Below are 16,963 nucleotides of genomic sequence, written 5' to 3'. Positions count from 1 at the left end.
GTTTGCGCGCCCGAAATACTGCGCCAGGTCCGGACGGAATTCCCGGCCGGGCTTGGGTATTGGCTTTACCTGCACTGGGAGACAGACTAAGACGGCTGTTTGACGGATTTCTCCATACTGCCACTTTTCCCATACTCTGGAAAGAGGCCAAATTGGTCCTTCTTAAGAAAGAAGGCAGGACTGCAGATTCTCCGTCTACCTACCGTCCTATATGTCTATTAGACGAGGCTGGCAAATTATTTGAAAGAATAGTCGCTGCTCGACTTAACGGACATTTGTCGCGTGTTGGCCCCGAGTTGTCGGACAGTCAATATGGCTTCAGACAGGGGCGATCGACAATTGACGCGAACCTTCGCGTACGCTCCCTGTCGGATCTAGCTGTTTCCCGGGGAGGAGTAGCGTTGGCGATAAGTTTGGATATTGTCAATGCCTTTAACTCCCTACCATGGGATGCCATAAGAAAGGGACTGGTACATCACTTGGTGCCTACTTACCTGCAAGCTGTAATCGGGGCGTATCTAAGTGACAGGTATATACAATACACTGGCCAGGATGGTTGTCTTACCCGAAGGGAAATGCATTGTGGGGTTCCACAGGGATCAGTATTAGGGCCTCTCCTTTGGAACATTGCATTCGATGCAGTTCTGCGAGTCAAACTCCCTGCCGACATATATATCACTTGCTATGCGGATGATACTCTTATTATTGCTGTCGAGGAAAATTTCGAGAGGACCATAGAGCTTGCTGAACGTGGGGTGGCAATCATAGCTACTAAAATACGCGAATTAGGTCTCCAAATAGCGCCTCACAAAACGGAGGCGTTATGGTTTCACAAGCTATCGCGGGGCAGAGAACCACCCAACTCGAAAATTCGAGTAGGTGAATCGGAAGTACAGGTCAGCCGGTATATTAAGTACTTGGGCCTCACCTTAGACGGTCGTTGGGGCTTTGAAGAACATTTTGAGCGTCTTGTCCCTCGTGTAGAAAGGATAGCGGGTGCCATGCACAGACTACTACCTAATCTCGGGGGACCTAGATAGGAAGTTCGCCGTCTTTATGCGGGTGTAGTGTTGGTATAAACGCTTGACCGTCCGTCGATGCAGAATGAAGCTCCATAGACTTCAGAGAAAGATGGCCATCAGGATCATACGAGGGTATCGTACCATATCATTTGAGGCGGCGACAATCTTGGCGCGATTCCCTCCCATGGATATACTGGCAGACATGGACGCAAAGGTCTACGACCGGATGCGTATTGTCCGCCAGACAAGCGGAGGCCAGCCAATAACGGCGTTTGCGGTGGCCATTAGACGGGAAGAAAAACAAAATGCATTAGCGGCGTGGCACTCAAGGCTCTGCGAGGAGCCTTATGTGCATAAACGCGTCGTCGAAGCCATCCTCCCGGTCTTTAAAGACTGGATGGACCAAAAAGATGGAAGACTCACCTATAGACTGACTCAGGTGATCACCGGGCACGGGTGCTTTAGCGATTACCTGAATAAGATAGGACGTGAGGCAACATCGAACTGCCACCACTGCGGTGGCACTGCTCAGGACTCTGCGGACCACACACTCGCGCAGTGTTCTGCGTGGGATGGGGAACGTCGAGCCCTAACGGGTCGGATTGGAAGTAATCTCTCCTGCCCGCAGTCGTGATGGCGATGCTGGTGGGAGAATCCAACTGGAAAGCAGTGGCCTCCTTCTGTGAAACTGTCATGATTGCGAAGGAGGCCGCAGAGCGGGATCGGGAGAGGGCCGACCCCGTTCGAAGACGAAGACGCCAAGGCGGTCGTATCCATCGCCCTGGTACATCTGCTTAACAGCTTGCAGATAGATTGTATTGATCGTGGAGGGTATTAGCAAGAGCTCTTATTCCTCCACCGAGACAGTGCTTTCAGCAAAGCACTGGTGGAGTTCTGGCGTGTTCATTTTGAGGTCCCAGAGCTTCACCAAGGTGCAGATGGAGACTAACATGGGGTTTTTAGCCGGTAAAAGTCCGGCATACCTTGTTTACCATTAGTAGATAGGGATCCAAGAGGATTTTACCCATGAAAAAAAAAAAAAAAAAAGGAGATAATTCAAAATAAAGCCACATAATCAAGTCACTATCATCAAAATATAACGTCACATGCTACTATTTTAATTTGAACTTAATTATTTGTAAAAAATTGTCACGCTGTGTTCATTATATTAATTAAAATATACGACTAGAATTTGGTACTTTAAAGCAATACGACTTTGTTATTTGTCTCTAGGATTTATTAACTAATTAATTATTTTTTTTATAAGAAAACTAAATATTCCTAATATTAAATATTGTTTTTTTAACCTCAACCAAATTCAGGGTCAACATTAACAATGCCTTAAATTATGAGGAAAAGTATAAAAAATATTAGGATGTTTTAAAATTACATATATTATGATAATTGTACAAAATAAATTAGTACAAGTGCAAAAACTTAAGTTTCTGAACTCGTTGTTCAAAGTTGTTTACGCTCCTTCCCCCTCTTCTTACATTAAAATTTTCAGCGCAGCGTTGAAAAACCAAGTCAGCGTTCATTATGACGATCCTCAGAAATTGCAAATGATCTTCACCATTAATGTACTGGTACCATTCTCTTCCTAACTACCCTTATGAAATCGGCATATTATCATGTATGTTGTAGAAATTCATTTCGATTTTTTTACGACTGAACGCCGATTAACACGTGGGAGTCAAATTCTGGAGTAAACGAGTCTAGAATATATATAAGTAGATGCCCATGCGGCACCTCCTGCATACCTGCTTGATCATCTTTGATATTGGGCACCGTGGCTGAAATTCGGCTTGGAGGGATTCGTATAATATAAGGCCTCTCTACTACTAAGAGAGGTTAGAGCTTAAACAGTAGGTACAGGTTTGATCATGTATAAAAAATAAAAATATAATACTTTATTTATCACGTAGGCGAACAAAGTTGCACTTATGATACGTCAAAACAAAGCATAAGAAAAATTATTATTATTTCTAAACAACTATTAAAATTACATATATGACTATGGACATTTTAAATTAGGGATAAAATTTATAATAAAGACAAGGTACAAACCGAAGTAACCAGCTCGGGCTGGCAAGTAGGGAGAAATAGAAGGGTAACGCGTCGCGATCCTCACCGGCGAGGACATGAGCCCTAACCTAGCTAACCTACCAGCCTTTCACTAGCTACCTAAGTGATGACTGACTGTGCATTTCTCCTCACCAAAAAAGCGAGCATGATTAATTATATTTCTAAGTGAGCTTGCTGTGGGCTAAGTTCGAACATACGAGTTGCGTGTTTCGTCTTGGCAATTAGTTTCATTCCTGATAGATTCCGGTCAGTTAGCTTGGAGACTATTTACTAACAAAAATTATAACTAAACCTATTTCCATTATTATACTGTTTATAATAAAATAAATATTTAAAAACAAATAGACGATTACATTTAGCACACAAATAGACCAAGTTTTGTATTAAGTAGTTTAACATATAATATTGACCAAGGCTTGTATTTCCGATGGGATCAGAGACCTGAAAATAACTAGAAAATGTGGATGTGGTTAGGTGAAGTTTCTTTTTTAATTGATTCACACGAAAATCGATGATTGGCTAGAAGAGAGTCCGCCTCGGTAGGTACCACCGCTATGTCTCTTACTGCCGCGAAGCATCATTGTGTAGTTACTGTTGTGTTCCGGGTTTAAGAAACTTGTAGTCTGTGTAACAAATGGACATAATAAGACTTGTCATCTCATGTCTCAGGATGGCGCAGAGGAATACCAAACAATACTTTATAATTCAAAGTTTTGAATTGTGTTTCTACTGTTTATGGGCGGTCGTATCGATAACCGTCAGGCAAAAGGCAAGCTCGTCTGGTCATTCAAAGCATTAAAAATAAAAATATAGCTCGAATGCGAAATGTCACTAATGTGGTTTGTAGCTGAAAACAGTTAAGCATGCTTCGATAGATTTAATTATAAATACGAATGTAACTTCTACGAGTTTAGATTTGGGATAAAAGTATACAAAAATACGCCTACAAAACCAACTATATCTCTAATATGGGTATTATTTATATGTTTATTATGAAGTTATGTTGAAGCCGACACAAAGGAAATCATCAAAATTGTGTTTGATTTTTAGGCATTCCCCTCTGCATCTATGAAATTTAAGAGCCTGTTCTAATGAAATTGAAATGGACACATTTCAAAGCCATAGGAAATGCAAAACTATTTAATCAAACACCACCTCGGGGTAAAATCACTGAACAATCATAAAAAAAAAGAATGGATAAAGCCTACTTTTTTTCTTCCTCCTTTGGAGTCGGTATTAAAAACATCGCAGCTGGTATTGACCCACTACCGAAGAAAAAAAAAACACTCTCCATGTTTTTTTAAACAGAATTTTTTTATAAGATATATAACACTTTCCATGTTTTTTTTTCTATTTAGTGACGTATCTTACCTAAATTCTTAATTACACAGTCGTCTATTCTCAATTACGCTAATTATGTATTTCTCACTGTAGTAAATCGAGATGTTGGCATAAATTTTTTAAACATTAAGTTATGTTGGATTCCTTTAACACTTCGACTTTGCGTAATTAAGTATATTCGTTAGTATCATTATCCTCATATTATGTGCATACATTATATTTTTTCGCATTCTTTGTTCACTCAACGAAATGAAAATTATTGTGTATGTTAGTTTATTATCTTAAAGTTAACTAATTATAAGACTATTCTCGTATATAAAAAAAATCGTAAAACTACACAAAATATTTTCAGATTAAACCAATTGTTAGACAAAGAAAAAATTATGCATTTACTTTAATTAAAACAATGGTAAACAGACTCAAGTTTTGTAAGTCGTAAACCGAGAAGCGACCTTTTAATTCTTCCGGCCAGACTTTTGTTCCAATGAACAAATTTGCTTGTTATATAATAAGCTCCAAGTTTGCGGAATGTTACAATTTTCAAAGTGCTGCTCTGGGTAATACATGCAAAATGTCAGTAAAAAATATTCTTTTATACGGGTGCTGCGTGTTCGCCTTCGCCAAATCTGCCTTTGGTGAGTACTATATTAAATTATTTTTTTTTTATATATAATTTAAAGTAATTTTCATGATCAGACCACGAAAATTTTAAAATATTGAATAGAACAGAACAGGTGGTGATAAAAAGGGTAAATCTAGATTTTTACACTATTAAAACAATTTAACTATGGGGTATACTGCCGCGATAATCGCAAAAGCTGTATGTAAGGGAAACCTTATTTCGAGATAATCGCAGTTTTGTAAATACAGTTTTATAGTTTTGTATGTAAAGCTGAGATACAGACACTCTTGTAAGGGTTTTTTAAAAAGTTCTAAACAAGATACCGTTATTTAGGTAAGTTCATTAGATGGGTATTTCTTTAAGCTATCTGACGACATAAAAATCAAGATTTAGATTTTTTTTTGAGATACCGCTGTTGAGCTTAGTACGGCATTGCATTCCATACATTTTTTTATTCTATTGCAAAGTAGCATTATTAATGTTTTAACACATCGTTGATAAAATAAAAATAAATATTATCTTAAAAAAACATGTGCAACAGGGTGAACAGTATCTCAATGGGACGAAGTTTTAATTTGGACTGGTATTTTGAAATTGCTTATTGTATTGCTCATTGTTGAATCTTAATTAACGCATCCTATGTATGGAAAATATTCGGTAGTCTCATAAAATTATTTTATACCAGCCATGATGGTAATTAAATCCAGGAATGGCATAAAACAATAATTATAATTATTTACTCGCATGTTTCGGCGACTTGTGACTATATTTATTATAGGAAACCTATCTAAATATCAAAACCAAAACGTACAATGGAAAATTCAATCCTATTCATAACAAAATAGCCATGTTTTCCGGGTTTCCTTTTAGTCAACTATTTTACATATTATTATTAGATATTAGGTATACTTAGGTGTATACTAATAAAAAAAATCATAAAATTATATTTTTCAGTGGACACAATAACCAAATGTTCTATTAAGGACGAAGAATGTCTAAGTAAAGTGTACGGGAATGTTATAACCAGCATTGGGAAAAATGGAATACCAGAGTACGGTATACCACCTATCGATCCTATTGTCCTTAAGGACATTAGTTTATCTGTCGCCGGCTTGGCTGATATAACTTTGATTGATGGAATTGTCAACGGAATCACAGGATGCACTTTTAAGAGATTCGCGTAAGATACATAATAAACAAAATGATTAATATAAGTTGGTATTAAAATAAAAATTAATTTTAATTTTCTTTTCAGTGTTGATATTGAAAAAGAAAGATCTAAAATTGATATCGCATGCGATTTAGTTGTTGAAGGCAAATATAAGTTGTCTTCTTCTAGTCCCTTGATTAAAACCTTCTTAAATGGTTCATCAATTCATGGAGAAGGCACAGGAAAAGTAGAATTACGTAAGTATTTAAGTTCTGTAACAAGTCATAATAACATCATATTTGACATTTGTAAGTAATCTATCTATACTATTATATAAGGCGGAGTTTTTTTGTTTGAACGCACTAATCTCGGAAACTACTGGATTGAATTCGAAAATTATTTTAGTGTTCGATAGCCTATTTATTGCTGACGGCTATAATAGAGTATGACCGAAAGCAGCAGAGCAACAATGGAAAATATTGCAAAAACGGACAACATTTATTCCTTTTGAAAGCTTTTGTTACGTGAGCTACGTAAACGATTAAAGTTACGCAACAAAGGACGGAATTGTTCCTCTTAAAAAGTAAATAGATATATAAGTATATTATGTAATAAAGCCCCTAACCACATCTGTCTGCCTGTCGCGATAAACTCAAAAACTATCAAACGGATTTTGGTGAAATTTGGTATGGACGTAATTATAACCCTGGGAAGGACAGAGGTTGTCTTTCTATCCCGGCAAAAAATTATTCACGCGGCCGGGGCCGCGTGCAAAAGCTAGTTATAGATAAAATTACACTATAATTTATTTTCTTATTCGTTTCCATATTTTTGTCTAGAAGTAGGTATTGTATTCATTATCATAATCGCACCAAGCTAAACTGCCTTGCAATAATATGGCTTTTCTTTATGCGGCGATAGCCTAGTTGGGTGTGGAATGCACTGCCGAGACGAATGTCCGCAGGTTCAAATCCCAAGGGCACACACCTCTGACTTTTCTAAAAAATCATGTGTGTATTCTTTGTGAATTTATCGTTCGCTTTAACGGTGAAGGAAAACATCGTGAGGAAACCTGCACATCTGAGAAGTTCTCTATAGGAATTTCGAAGGTGTGTGAAGTCTACCAATCCGCACTAGGCCAGCGTGGTGGACTAAGGCCTTATCCCTCTCAGTAGTAGAGGAGGCCCGTGTTCAGCAGTGGGCATGTATATAATACAGGGCTGGTATTATTATATTATTATTTATGCGGCCTCGGCAAGACCCCAATGCACCTATTAGTAAGTGGAGTGGGGTCCAATAGAATATTGACTGACGAGAGATTGTTGACCCTCGACAGTCAACAAATTATGCCGGCCTGTTGGAACCTGATATATACATGCTGATCCTGCAACGAGACACTTACGATTTTCATTATATATTTTTTGTTTATTTTACAGAAAAGATAATTTTGAAATTAGATTATCCATTCTACGCTTTCAAACGTGACGGTGAAATCTACCTAAAATGTGATTATAAGGCAGGCAAATATGACTATGAAATATTGGGAAAACTTAAATTTGAAGCTGACAATTTGTATTTGGGTGAAAAAGAATCTAGTGAGTATATGTCAACACCAATGTAATCACATAAATCAAAGCATAATCCTTTTATCAATGTTTCTCTGGGAGCAGGCAGGAGACAGCGCAACATATTTTTATACAGGATCCATATATGTAATATACAGAGTCCCCTCGCCGCGTCTGTCTGTCTGAACGCGACAAACTCCTACACTTTCGAACGAATTTTCCTAATCTTTTTACCAATGGGTGGAGTGTTTGAGTACCCTTTGAATACAATAATGTAAAAGAAACAAAAGACGTAAGTCAGTTAACAGCTCCATAAAGAACGCAACTTAATGGAGCGACAAAGGTAATAGCTGACGAACTTAGGTCCATGGCTTCATGTTGTGGAAGATCTCTGTCCTTTTCTACAGATGGCATTAAAGGATTTTCAACCACTAATGTGTAAAAATCAAGGATACTTATAGCCAATACTTCTAAGAAACGTATTAATCCCGCTGTTTCTTTTGCAGGCAAAGAAATCGTAGACTTGATGAACAAAAATTGGAAACTCATCGCTGATACTGTTGGAAGACCGTTTGCTGACAGAGCCTTGGATATTTACGTCGATTACAGCTCTAAATTCTTCGACAAAGTGCCAGCAAAACAATACATTGCTGACGATCTGAGTTCTTATGCTAGGTCTTGAACAATTTGTTAACCGTAGTAACAGCTTTTTAATTCTGTATTTTTATGTTTTTATGACTATTCAATAAATTTGTATATATTAATTGTTGTACCTACTCAAATGGTTATCTAGCTATAATCTGAGGGTCCTTAATTGTTAGCTCTTTTTATTCTCAAATATTTCTGAAGCATTTTTCTGTTTTTGCATCTGAATTGTATTAATGTTTTTGTTTATTAAATAGAAGTATCTCTATCATAATTGTTATTATTATTTGAATCGATCTCCCAACCCTATTTTTATCATCTTACTTAAGTACAGATACTTTTGTACTTCCAAGTTCTTATCGTGCCTGTTACATCTTATGAGCAATAATCGCGACCGCAATATTTTGTAATATACTTATTTTCCCAGCTAGGCATTCCTTTTAATCAGGAGCAAAAAGTAAAATATTATTAATAACGCTTAGTAAGTAATATCTGCTTTCCATGAAAAGCAAAGATGTCATCTAAATTAACTGCTAGTGGATTGCAAACTAACTTTAACGCACGTCTTTAAAACACGATTTATTAATAAACTATTATATTGTTTGGAGTCCTTATCGCAGTGAATTAGCAAAATAACGGGAAGAATCCAAATGTCAATGTGGTGGTAAAATTCTCTAGACTTAGAACTGACCTGTGCTTCAATTTGGATACAGGGTCATCAGTTGTGTGATGTCATTCAACAATATCACGGATATTGCGATATGCCTAAAGATATCAAATAGCAAAAGTTTTCCAACCATAAATAGTCGAACATTTTTAATATGATAAAGAAGCACTGAACCCCAACTTGTAATATTTATCGAACAAACTTTAAGGACAGTTTTGAAATCGCCCAGTTTCAAAATAAAACAATCTGATAAAATATCTTTAGTCTGATATCTACTTACTTATAGCATTACGCTGGTCCTATTGTCATAGTAATTTATGTATAATTATAATGATCTATATAACAGCGATTAGTTTTCATTTGATTTAGTTCTAGTAGTTTGTGATAGATGTCACTATTAAAAAAAAAACATAGATAGCAAAACTTACTTTTTCTAGCATGTTGCAAAGAGTATTTGACTTAAGGGGTTAAGATATGTAAAACTCAATTTTATGTCCACTTTGGGCGTCCTGCAAAAAATAATGTAAGCATTCTTTGTAAATATTTTTCAAGAAATAAATAGTTTGGCTTATGGTCTTTTGCACAGCGGCGTATTTTTTTTATTAAACACGATACCGTGAATAAAATCATAATTAATATCTGCCAAACATCGCTCAACGGTAAGAAGTTTACATCGTTAACATTTCGATATCTCTCTTATTTACTTGAGGTAACTATATTCTGAAATATTTAAATACATACATCTTATTTATTTTTAATACCGTTATATATAACAAAATATTTAATTATTTTTAAAAACGCCTACTCAAACAACAGCTTATAGTAACAGGAATATTTGCAGTTACGCGCAGTCAGGCGCTCCCACAAATTGATGTCGACATCATTTCATCTAGGATGTGTATTATGTACTAAGTAACATAAAATATTCTAAAATACTGTATACACTCTATGTAAAATTAAAAAACACAAATAAGAATTAAAAAATATTAACATGTGATTTGAACTTCGTCTAATTTATATTAAATGCCTTACCCTTCCATACTAAACCTTTTGACAAACTACAATATTTTTAGGTAACTATGTATATTTTGTCACTCGGTTACTAAGAGTAATTTTCGGTGTTGCGATATATTACAATAATTGGAATTTGGGTGTGGGTGGATGTTTGAATTATTTTATTACAAATATTTATATTATGGATCAATGGTCACTAGACAGAAAAATATGTTAGATTTGGTATTGCTGGCCACCATTTTGAATATTATTATTTTGGGCTCCGTTTTAAAGTCGATACCTGGACATATTTTGGACCACAAAACGAGAATCTAGTACACACTAGAGCCGATTTTAGACTAGCAAGTTCTCGCAGTACTTATTATATTGCACAAGAACTTTTAGACACGTTTATCTTAGCGGAAATATTTTTATAAGTTTATACAAATGGGATTTTTAATTTGGTATGGAGACAGTTTGAGACCCTGGGAAGAATATAGGTTCCCGGGAAAATATACAGCGTGACTTTTATAACGGAAAACTTAGGCCCGAAAAACTTTATAAAGCGGGCGGAGCCGCGGGCAAAAGCTAGTACATAATATTTTCAAACGTAACTTTGACATACCTAATATTTTTACAAACAAGGATGTAATAATTTGTACAATACCGTGTAGCTACACCTACCGCCATCTAGTTAGCTTTGGTGTAGCGCCCAAGGTCAACGCTCAAGGGCACTGGCCCCACTTCCATTCTTAATCTTTATAATTAGCTTGCCTGACATTATTCACTCATTCACATCCTTATTCGGCACGTAAAACTTCTATTTAAATCTAAATAATCAAATACTTGGTACTTTTAAGTATCTCAACATTACGATTTGATTAGTACTTTATTGTAGTTTAGTGTATGTTTTTTTTTTGTTTTCTTACTATCTACTTTACTAATGGGCTATATAAAATAAATTAGGAATTAAATGCATTGCTTCACTCCTAAAACTAACATTTACCATTCCTAATTGCTTAATCATGAACCAAATTATTATGGTAAAAGCCAGAAAAATTATATCTTGTATTTACAACTCTCACACTCACCTACTCACGTTGGTAAATCTTTAAATTTACTTCAATGACCTAAGATTAACCGATTATGAGCTCTTCCAGTAACATATTATGCATATTATTTGCAAATTGCGAACAGGTCTCTCAATTCGTTACTACCTCATTAATTTGTTTATGAGATAACAAGAATAGAACAGAATTTTGAAATACATGAATTATAATCAACGCACTTATGTCATTGATATTTTTTGATTATGCAAAATTATAGCAATATATTTGAGTGTTTCTATTAATGATATTTCAGAATTTATTAAATTAGTAGTAGATAAATATAAATCAGCAATGATTATAAATAAATCAATAATTGACAACAAGTTTGGCGCGGCAGTGTTTCTAGAATATAGCTAACACTTGCCCGACGACCTTGTAATGAAAGAAGGAAGTAATGCTAAAGGGGATCCTCACAGGTAATATGATGAAAAAAATATGATGACGATCACGTATTAAAGAATGAAACAAGATTTTTATTTGAATCATCTGGGTGATGTCTATCTACTACATTTACTATCCATGACTTTCTTGAGAGCACTTGTGCCGTTGACCATCATACGGACTACTTAGTTTGTTTGGTCTTTTCAATCACTTAAAATGGCGACAAACATAATCCACAGATTATGAACACGTGATTATTTAGGAATGTTTATACTGGTGCTAGGATATATTTTATATCCGCCCGGATATTGACCACAGTACACAAGGTGTTAAAACCATAGTGGCCCACGTCAGTGTGTCGCTTTCCGGGATCAGCCTGTGTATCTGGTTCCAACATGCCGGTATAATTGTGTCGACTGCCGAGGGGTAATCGTTACTTGTCAGTCGACATTCTATTGGCCCTCACTCCACTAACCACACTTTTGACATTATTTATATATACTGACACCAGAATTGGAATCTAGGGAAGCAAACTGCTTTCTGATAGATTTTACGATAAAAGTCGTAAAAGGAAAAGTAAGAACAGCATAGCACAACAATAATTATATTCACACTGTTGTAGGTTAAAAATTGGTTTGAAGCCTTAGCAGCAACCAATGAAAAGCTACACTTCTAAAAGACAATAATGGAGGTGGAGCGCATGATTAACAAATTACGTAGTCCGTAGTATTTTATTATTTAATTGGAAAGTTTATTTTCTTTTTAATAGAAATAACTTCATATAATTTAATCGAATAGATCGACTTTAGATAAATGCCCATTATTTTTCCATTTTTGAGAAACGCCAAAAGTGTCTATTTAATTACGTTTTTCAAAAGTTTTTTAGTTTTCAACTACTCAAACTACAATTTAAATAGACTCAACCGTTGTCGACTGCGTATTTATAAAAGAATGTATTATTATTACGTACTCTAGCGAAATCATTATTGAATACCTGTCCTCTGTATTTATATTATCTGTTTAAGTTATATATTCATCGTGGAACATTTTCAATTTGATATTTATATATACCAACCTGCGCTATTAAACAGCTTATGATTATGTTAATTTTATGCATTTGTTTGTTTATTCATTTTTTTTCTAATAAAGACATGGCTGACTAGTTGCAACAGGTTTCGAGCAAAAAATATCTGTGTATACCGGCTTATAAGACTTTATTCGCGAATAACATTACGTAACGTTTTAAAACTTTTGCGATACTAATCTGCCTCTTTAATATGTTCAAAAAAACGCAACTCGTAAGTCAATGTTAAATTTTAACTTTTGTGAGAGATCAATGCCTCAGTCACGTGGTAGTCTCTCAACCAATACTAAAAAAACTACAGAGACGTCTCGTGTTTTTTGGCCATTTCTAAGCCAAATCCCTCTTGCCTCTTGAATGGGGGTTCCAAAATTTATTTGCATTATTACGGCCCTATATTTCTTGCCCATACAACGCTCTATTACATTATAAAATTCAGTTTTCCATTCCTAACATTCGGACGGATTGTGATTTCCAAGTGGGATTTGTAAAAAAAAATATCTTGTGCAACGTCCTAATGAATTTATTTTTTTCTCGTTATTTTTAGACAGTTAGTTTTAAGGGATCTTAAACGTATCTATTCCTACATCAAAGACTATCTTTCCTTGATAATAACGTTTATGTTCTCAGTGATCTTTATTCCTAATGTAAAAAAAAAAACTAATATATTTTCTCAAAATCGTCCTTGTTCATTCGCGTCTGTGGTATCAGTAGGTGGCTTACACGTGTCTTTAATTTAATATCGGCGCAGCACTTTTTTAGCAAAGAGCATGCTACAAGAAGAATTTATTTTGTATCTACGACCAGCAATTCAATTTTCAACTTTTTAGTAATATTAAGTCACAACAAAATGAAGCTACAAAAGCCTGTAACAATGTTGCCCAATCTGGAAATTAAACTCAGAGCATCCCAATCCATAGCCAACAAACACTAGGGCATGAAGATAAAATCATGTAATAGAAAATACATTTAAACGCCGAGGATGTTCTTTACAGTTTTCAAATTACTATGTTATTTACATCACGACAATTTCGATGATATGTATTTGAAATAAAAAAAAACCCTGGCTAACGTAGGTTTCAGTTGACTAAAACAGTTGATAAAGCCAGTATTTTTTAAAGATAGATATTTAAGAAGCTACAGATTAAAACAGTTACTAGGTATAATTGAAAAAAAGTCGATAGATTAGCCTGGGATCCAGTTCGACATTTAATTAAATCGGAACCCAAAAGACCGGCTACCAGACTTCAAGCCACTGTGAGCTCATTGAGCATAGATCGGACCACCAACAGCTAAAATTTAAATAGTTGTAAAATTGTAAAATGTAGGTAGATATTGTAGCTTTGACTTTGCGGATGAACCTCAGTCCCCCCCGTGACTACGAAGGCTGCAAATTCTTCGAAACGTCGGGAGTAAACTAATACATTAAAACCGTGAAAAAATCCGAAAAATAGTTTAATTGTAAGAAATCATTAGTCCATTTTAGGCGAAATTGACCATTGCGTAGGTTTTCCGATGCAAAATGTAATACCATCCAGTTGTCTTTGAAGTTAGTTCACTATTTCTGTAGTCAAATTGTCTATAGCCAGGATCTACCAGTAACTATTTTTTCGTATTCATTATTTTAATTCAAATGGAGTCAAAGGATTAAATTACACAAAAAATACCATACGTTACAGATCAATTAATTCAATTAGACGAGATTAAAGGCTAATACAAGGCTATCAATTTACGTGGTGCAACAACAAATCGGTCAAGTGCGAGTAGGACTGACGCCTGAAGAGGGTTCCACTATTAAGTATATAGTGAAATTTTTCTCATTCTTGATGTTGTTGCTAAATGTTATCTTAGTAGTATTATAGTCTAACTAGTCTAATCTTATGTGACTAATATTATAACCTAACTAGTCTAATCTATTGTCTTATATTATAAACTAACTAGTCTAATTTAATGTGACTTATAATATGATCTAACTAGTTTAATCTAATGTAACTAATATTATAACCTAACTAGTCTAATCTAATATGACTTCTATTATAATCTAACTAGTTTAATCTAATGTAACTAATATTATAACCTAACTAGTCTAATCTAACGTGACTTATATTATAATCTAACTAGTCTAATCTAATGGAACTGATATTATAAATGCGAAAGTTTGTGTTTTATTTGGATATTTGTACGTGTAGTAAACGCATAAACAGCTAGTCGGATTTTGATGAAATTTGGAAGACAGACAATGTCCAGGATTAAAACATTAGGTACTACCTGGTAACTTGCGTTTACGCGTGCGCAATGTTCAAACTGTTACCAAGATACCAAATATGCTCTCGGGGCACTATTAAAAATTGTCCTACGAAAATTAACTTAACCAAAACCTTAACGCTAACGATACTGTAGAGCATAAATACATGCAAGGGGTACAACATGTAGGTAAAAATAACTGGTGCACTATCGATACGTTTGCAAGTTAAACTTGCATGCAAACACCTTTCTCATGCTGCTTACCAGTAAAATAAATAATACAGACATGTGTATTGCCTTTTAAGTGGTATGGAACTCCAAAAAGCATAAGTCTTCAGAAAAAAAAAATATAATGAAAATCATACATTGACATCGATATAAAACAAGTCGTGTTGTTTGTTAATGTGCATTATTTAGTTAGCATTAATTTAAATATCTACAATATGTTTTTATATTCCTATTCAAGGTATTATTTAGCTGATGTTATTTTACTTTTCAATATCCTAAAGTGTCATATCTTATTTTTTTAAGTACATACCAGATTATTGTGACATGACTGCACTAAGAAAAGTAGTTTTAATTGAGATGTCCATATGACTATATACTTGTGTATTTATTTTAAGATTCTTTCAGGCAGGCAAGCCCTTGTCGGTTTATGACTTCTTTTTTAATACGCTAAATGTCAGGAATCAATAGCTTTTTAGAATATCTATTTTAAATACAAAACTTAGACTGAACTATAAGAGGTAATTTTATTTGTAGAAACACAAAAATGATTAAATTCGTCTATTTTAATCTTTCATTCTCTGAAAATCAACATTTTAAAGGAAACAATGTTTTAATAACAATTCTGTAAATGTTATTGTATTTCGGAATAGCTTCGAGTTACTTTGATTTAGAAAAACTAAAAATCAAAGTTTTTTCTATATATCTAAGCCTTAAATATGACCTGAAAGTTGCAAAGAATAATGAATATAACCTTCATGCAGTTGTTGACATATTGGATAGATTTAATAATTATGACCGGAAACTAGAATTAATTTGCATTCTCCAAAGGACAGAAACAAATAATAGACGTTTCCGCATAATAAAAAATACAAATAAACGTTGAAATAATTTTTAATTTGCTAAACATTTGCTGACATTTAAGATCACCTTATCTTCCCTCATTAATATAAAAGACCCTTTTACGAGCATTACATCCCGTTGCATCGAGAAAAGTCGCTTTATAGAATTTTCACATTGAACCAAAAAAAAAGAAAAAACAAAGGGTGTATACAATAGCAGAGAGTCTTTTTTATAATCATGTGTAAATAAAATATATATATGCTACTCACAACCTCACTACCGACAGTTTAGGATGGCGTTTGGATATATATTTAAGTAGTAAATGAAGAAATGCATCGATTCGTATAAGGTTTCATATACGAATAGACCTTTTTTTTTTTTTGGTTTCGCGGAGAAAGTCCCTTATTACTACCGCCCAGCCTTCGTGGGGGGTGACTGAGCGGTTATGCTGGAGTAACCGTGCCTTACGGCCCGGCGTTGAGCCGCCCGGATTTGATGACGACCTTCGGGCGACCGCCGGGCCGAGTCCCTAACCCTATATACAACTTAACCTATGCACGGCCTACCAGCTAAAACTCCGCGGTGGCCTCTTCGGCGCATTAGGGACGGCTGCGGGCTTCCTCTGACGTTGAAGTGTCTAGTCTGCGACTGCAGCCGCCCCTGCGCGGTGCCGCCTTGCGGCCCGTCTCCTATGGGTGGGGGCTCAGAAGCCCCGCGCACCGAAGGACGCCCTCGGCGTCTACGGCAGCATGAGGCCAACTACACACTGCCGTCCATCCCGGGGGTCACCACAATGTGCTAAGCGTGCACAACCTACACCAGCGGCTGACAGCCCCCTGCTGCCCGCCGGCGACCCCCCGATGGCCCCTATTAGTCGCCTCTTACGACAGGCAGGGGATACCGTGGTGGAATTCTCCAAACGCCCCCAGTCCACAGGGCGGGAGACGCCGGTCAGTCGTCCACCCGGCGCCTCCTACGTCTTCTCTGGCG

At 35.7% G+C, this 16,963-nt stretch overlaps 2 protein-coding genes across 2 annotated transcripts; both read left to right on the top strand.

Annotated features, from left to right (window-relative positions):
- The first annotated feature begins 1,131 nt into the window (after positions 1 to 1,131).
- LOC119189843 lies at positions 1,132 to 1,656 on the top strand. Its single transcript, XM_037440516.1, has one exon. The coding sequence runs from the start codon at positions 1,132 to 1,134 to the stop codon at positions 1,654 to 1,656; it is 525 nt and encodes a 174-aa protein (XP_037296413.1).
- LOC115441980 lies at positions 1,656 to 8,476 on the top strand. Its single transcript, XM_037440514.1, has 5 exons — positions 1,656 to 1,806; positions 6,025 to 6,250; positions 6,326 to 6,477; positions 7,657 to 7,815; positions 8,292 to 8,476. Exons 1-5 carry the CDS (start codon positions 1,656 to 1,658, stop codon positions 8,465 to 8,467), a joined length of 864 nt encoding a protein of 287 aa, XP_037296411.1. The 3' UTR covers positions 8,468 to 8,476.
- The last annotated feature ends 8,487 nt before the right edge of the window (positions 8,477 to 16,963 follow it).

The sequence above is a fragment of the Manduca sexta genome, chromosome 19 (genome assembly GCF_014839805.1).
Source record: "Manduca sexta isolate Smith_Timp_Sample1 chromosome 19, JHU_Msex_v1.0, whole genome shotgun sequence".
NCBI classification, from domain to species: Eukaryota; Metazoa; Arthropoda; class Insecta; order Lepidoptera; family Sphingidae; genus Manduca; species Manduca sexta.
This window is presented reverse-complemented; position numbering and strand designations above follow the sequence as displayed.

Bases quoted from the DNA above. Each gene is read 5' to 3' on its own strand.
- LOC115441980 (XM_037440514.1), top strand. From the start codon at position 1,656: ATGGCGATGCTGGTGGGAGAATCCAACTGGAAAGCAGTGGCCTCCTTC. The intron at 6,251-6,325 runs GTAAGATACATA...TTTTCTTTTCAG, and splicing joins TGCACTTTTAAGAGATTCGC to TGTTGATATTGAAAAAGAAA. The intron at 6,478-7,656 runs GTAAGTATTTAA...TTTATTTTACAG, and splicing joins CACAGGAAAAGTAGAATTAC to AAAAGATAATTTTGAAATTA.
- LOC119189843 (XM_037440516.1), top strand. From the start codon at position 1,132: ATGGCCATCAGGATCATACGAGGGTATCGTACCATATCATTTGAGGCG.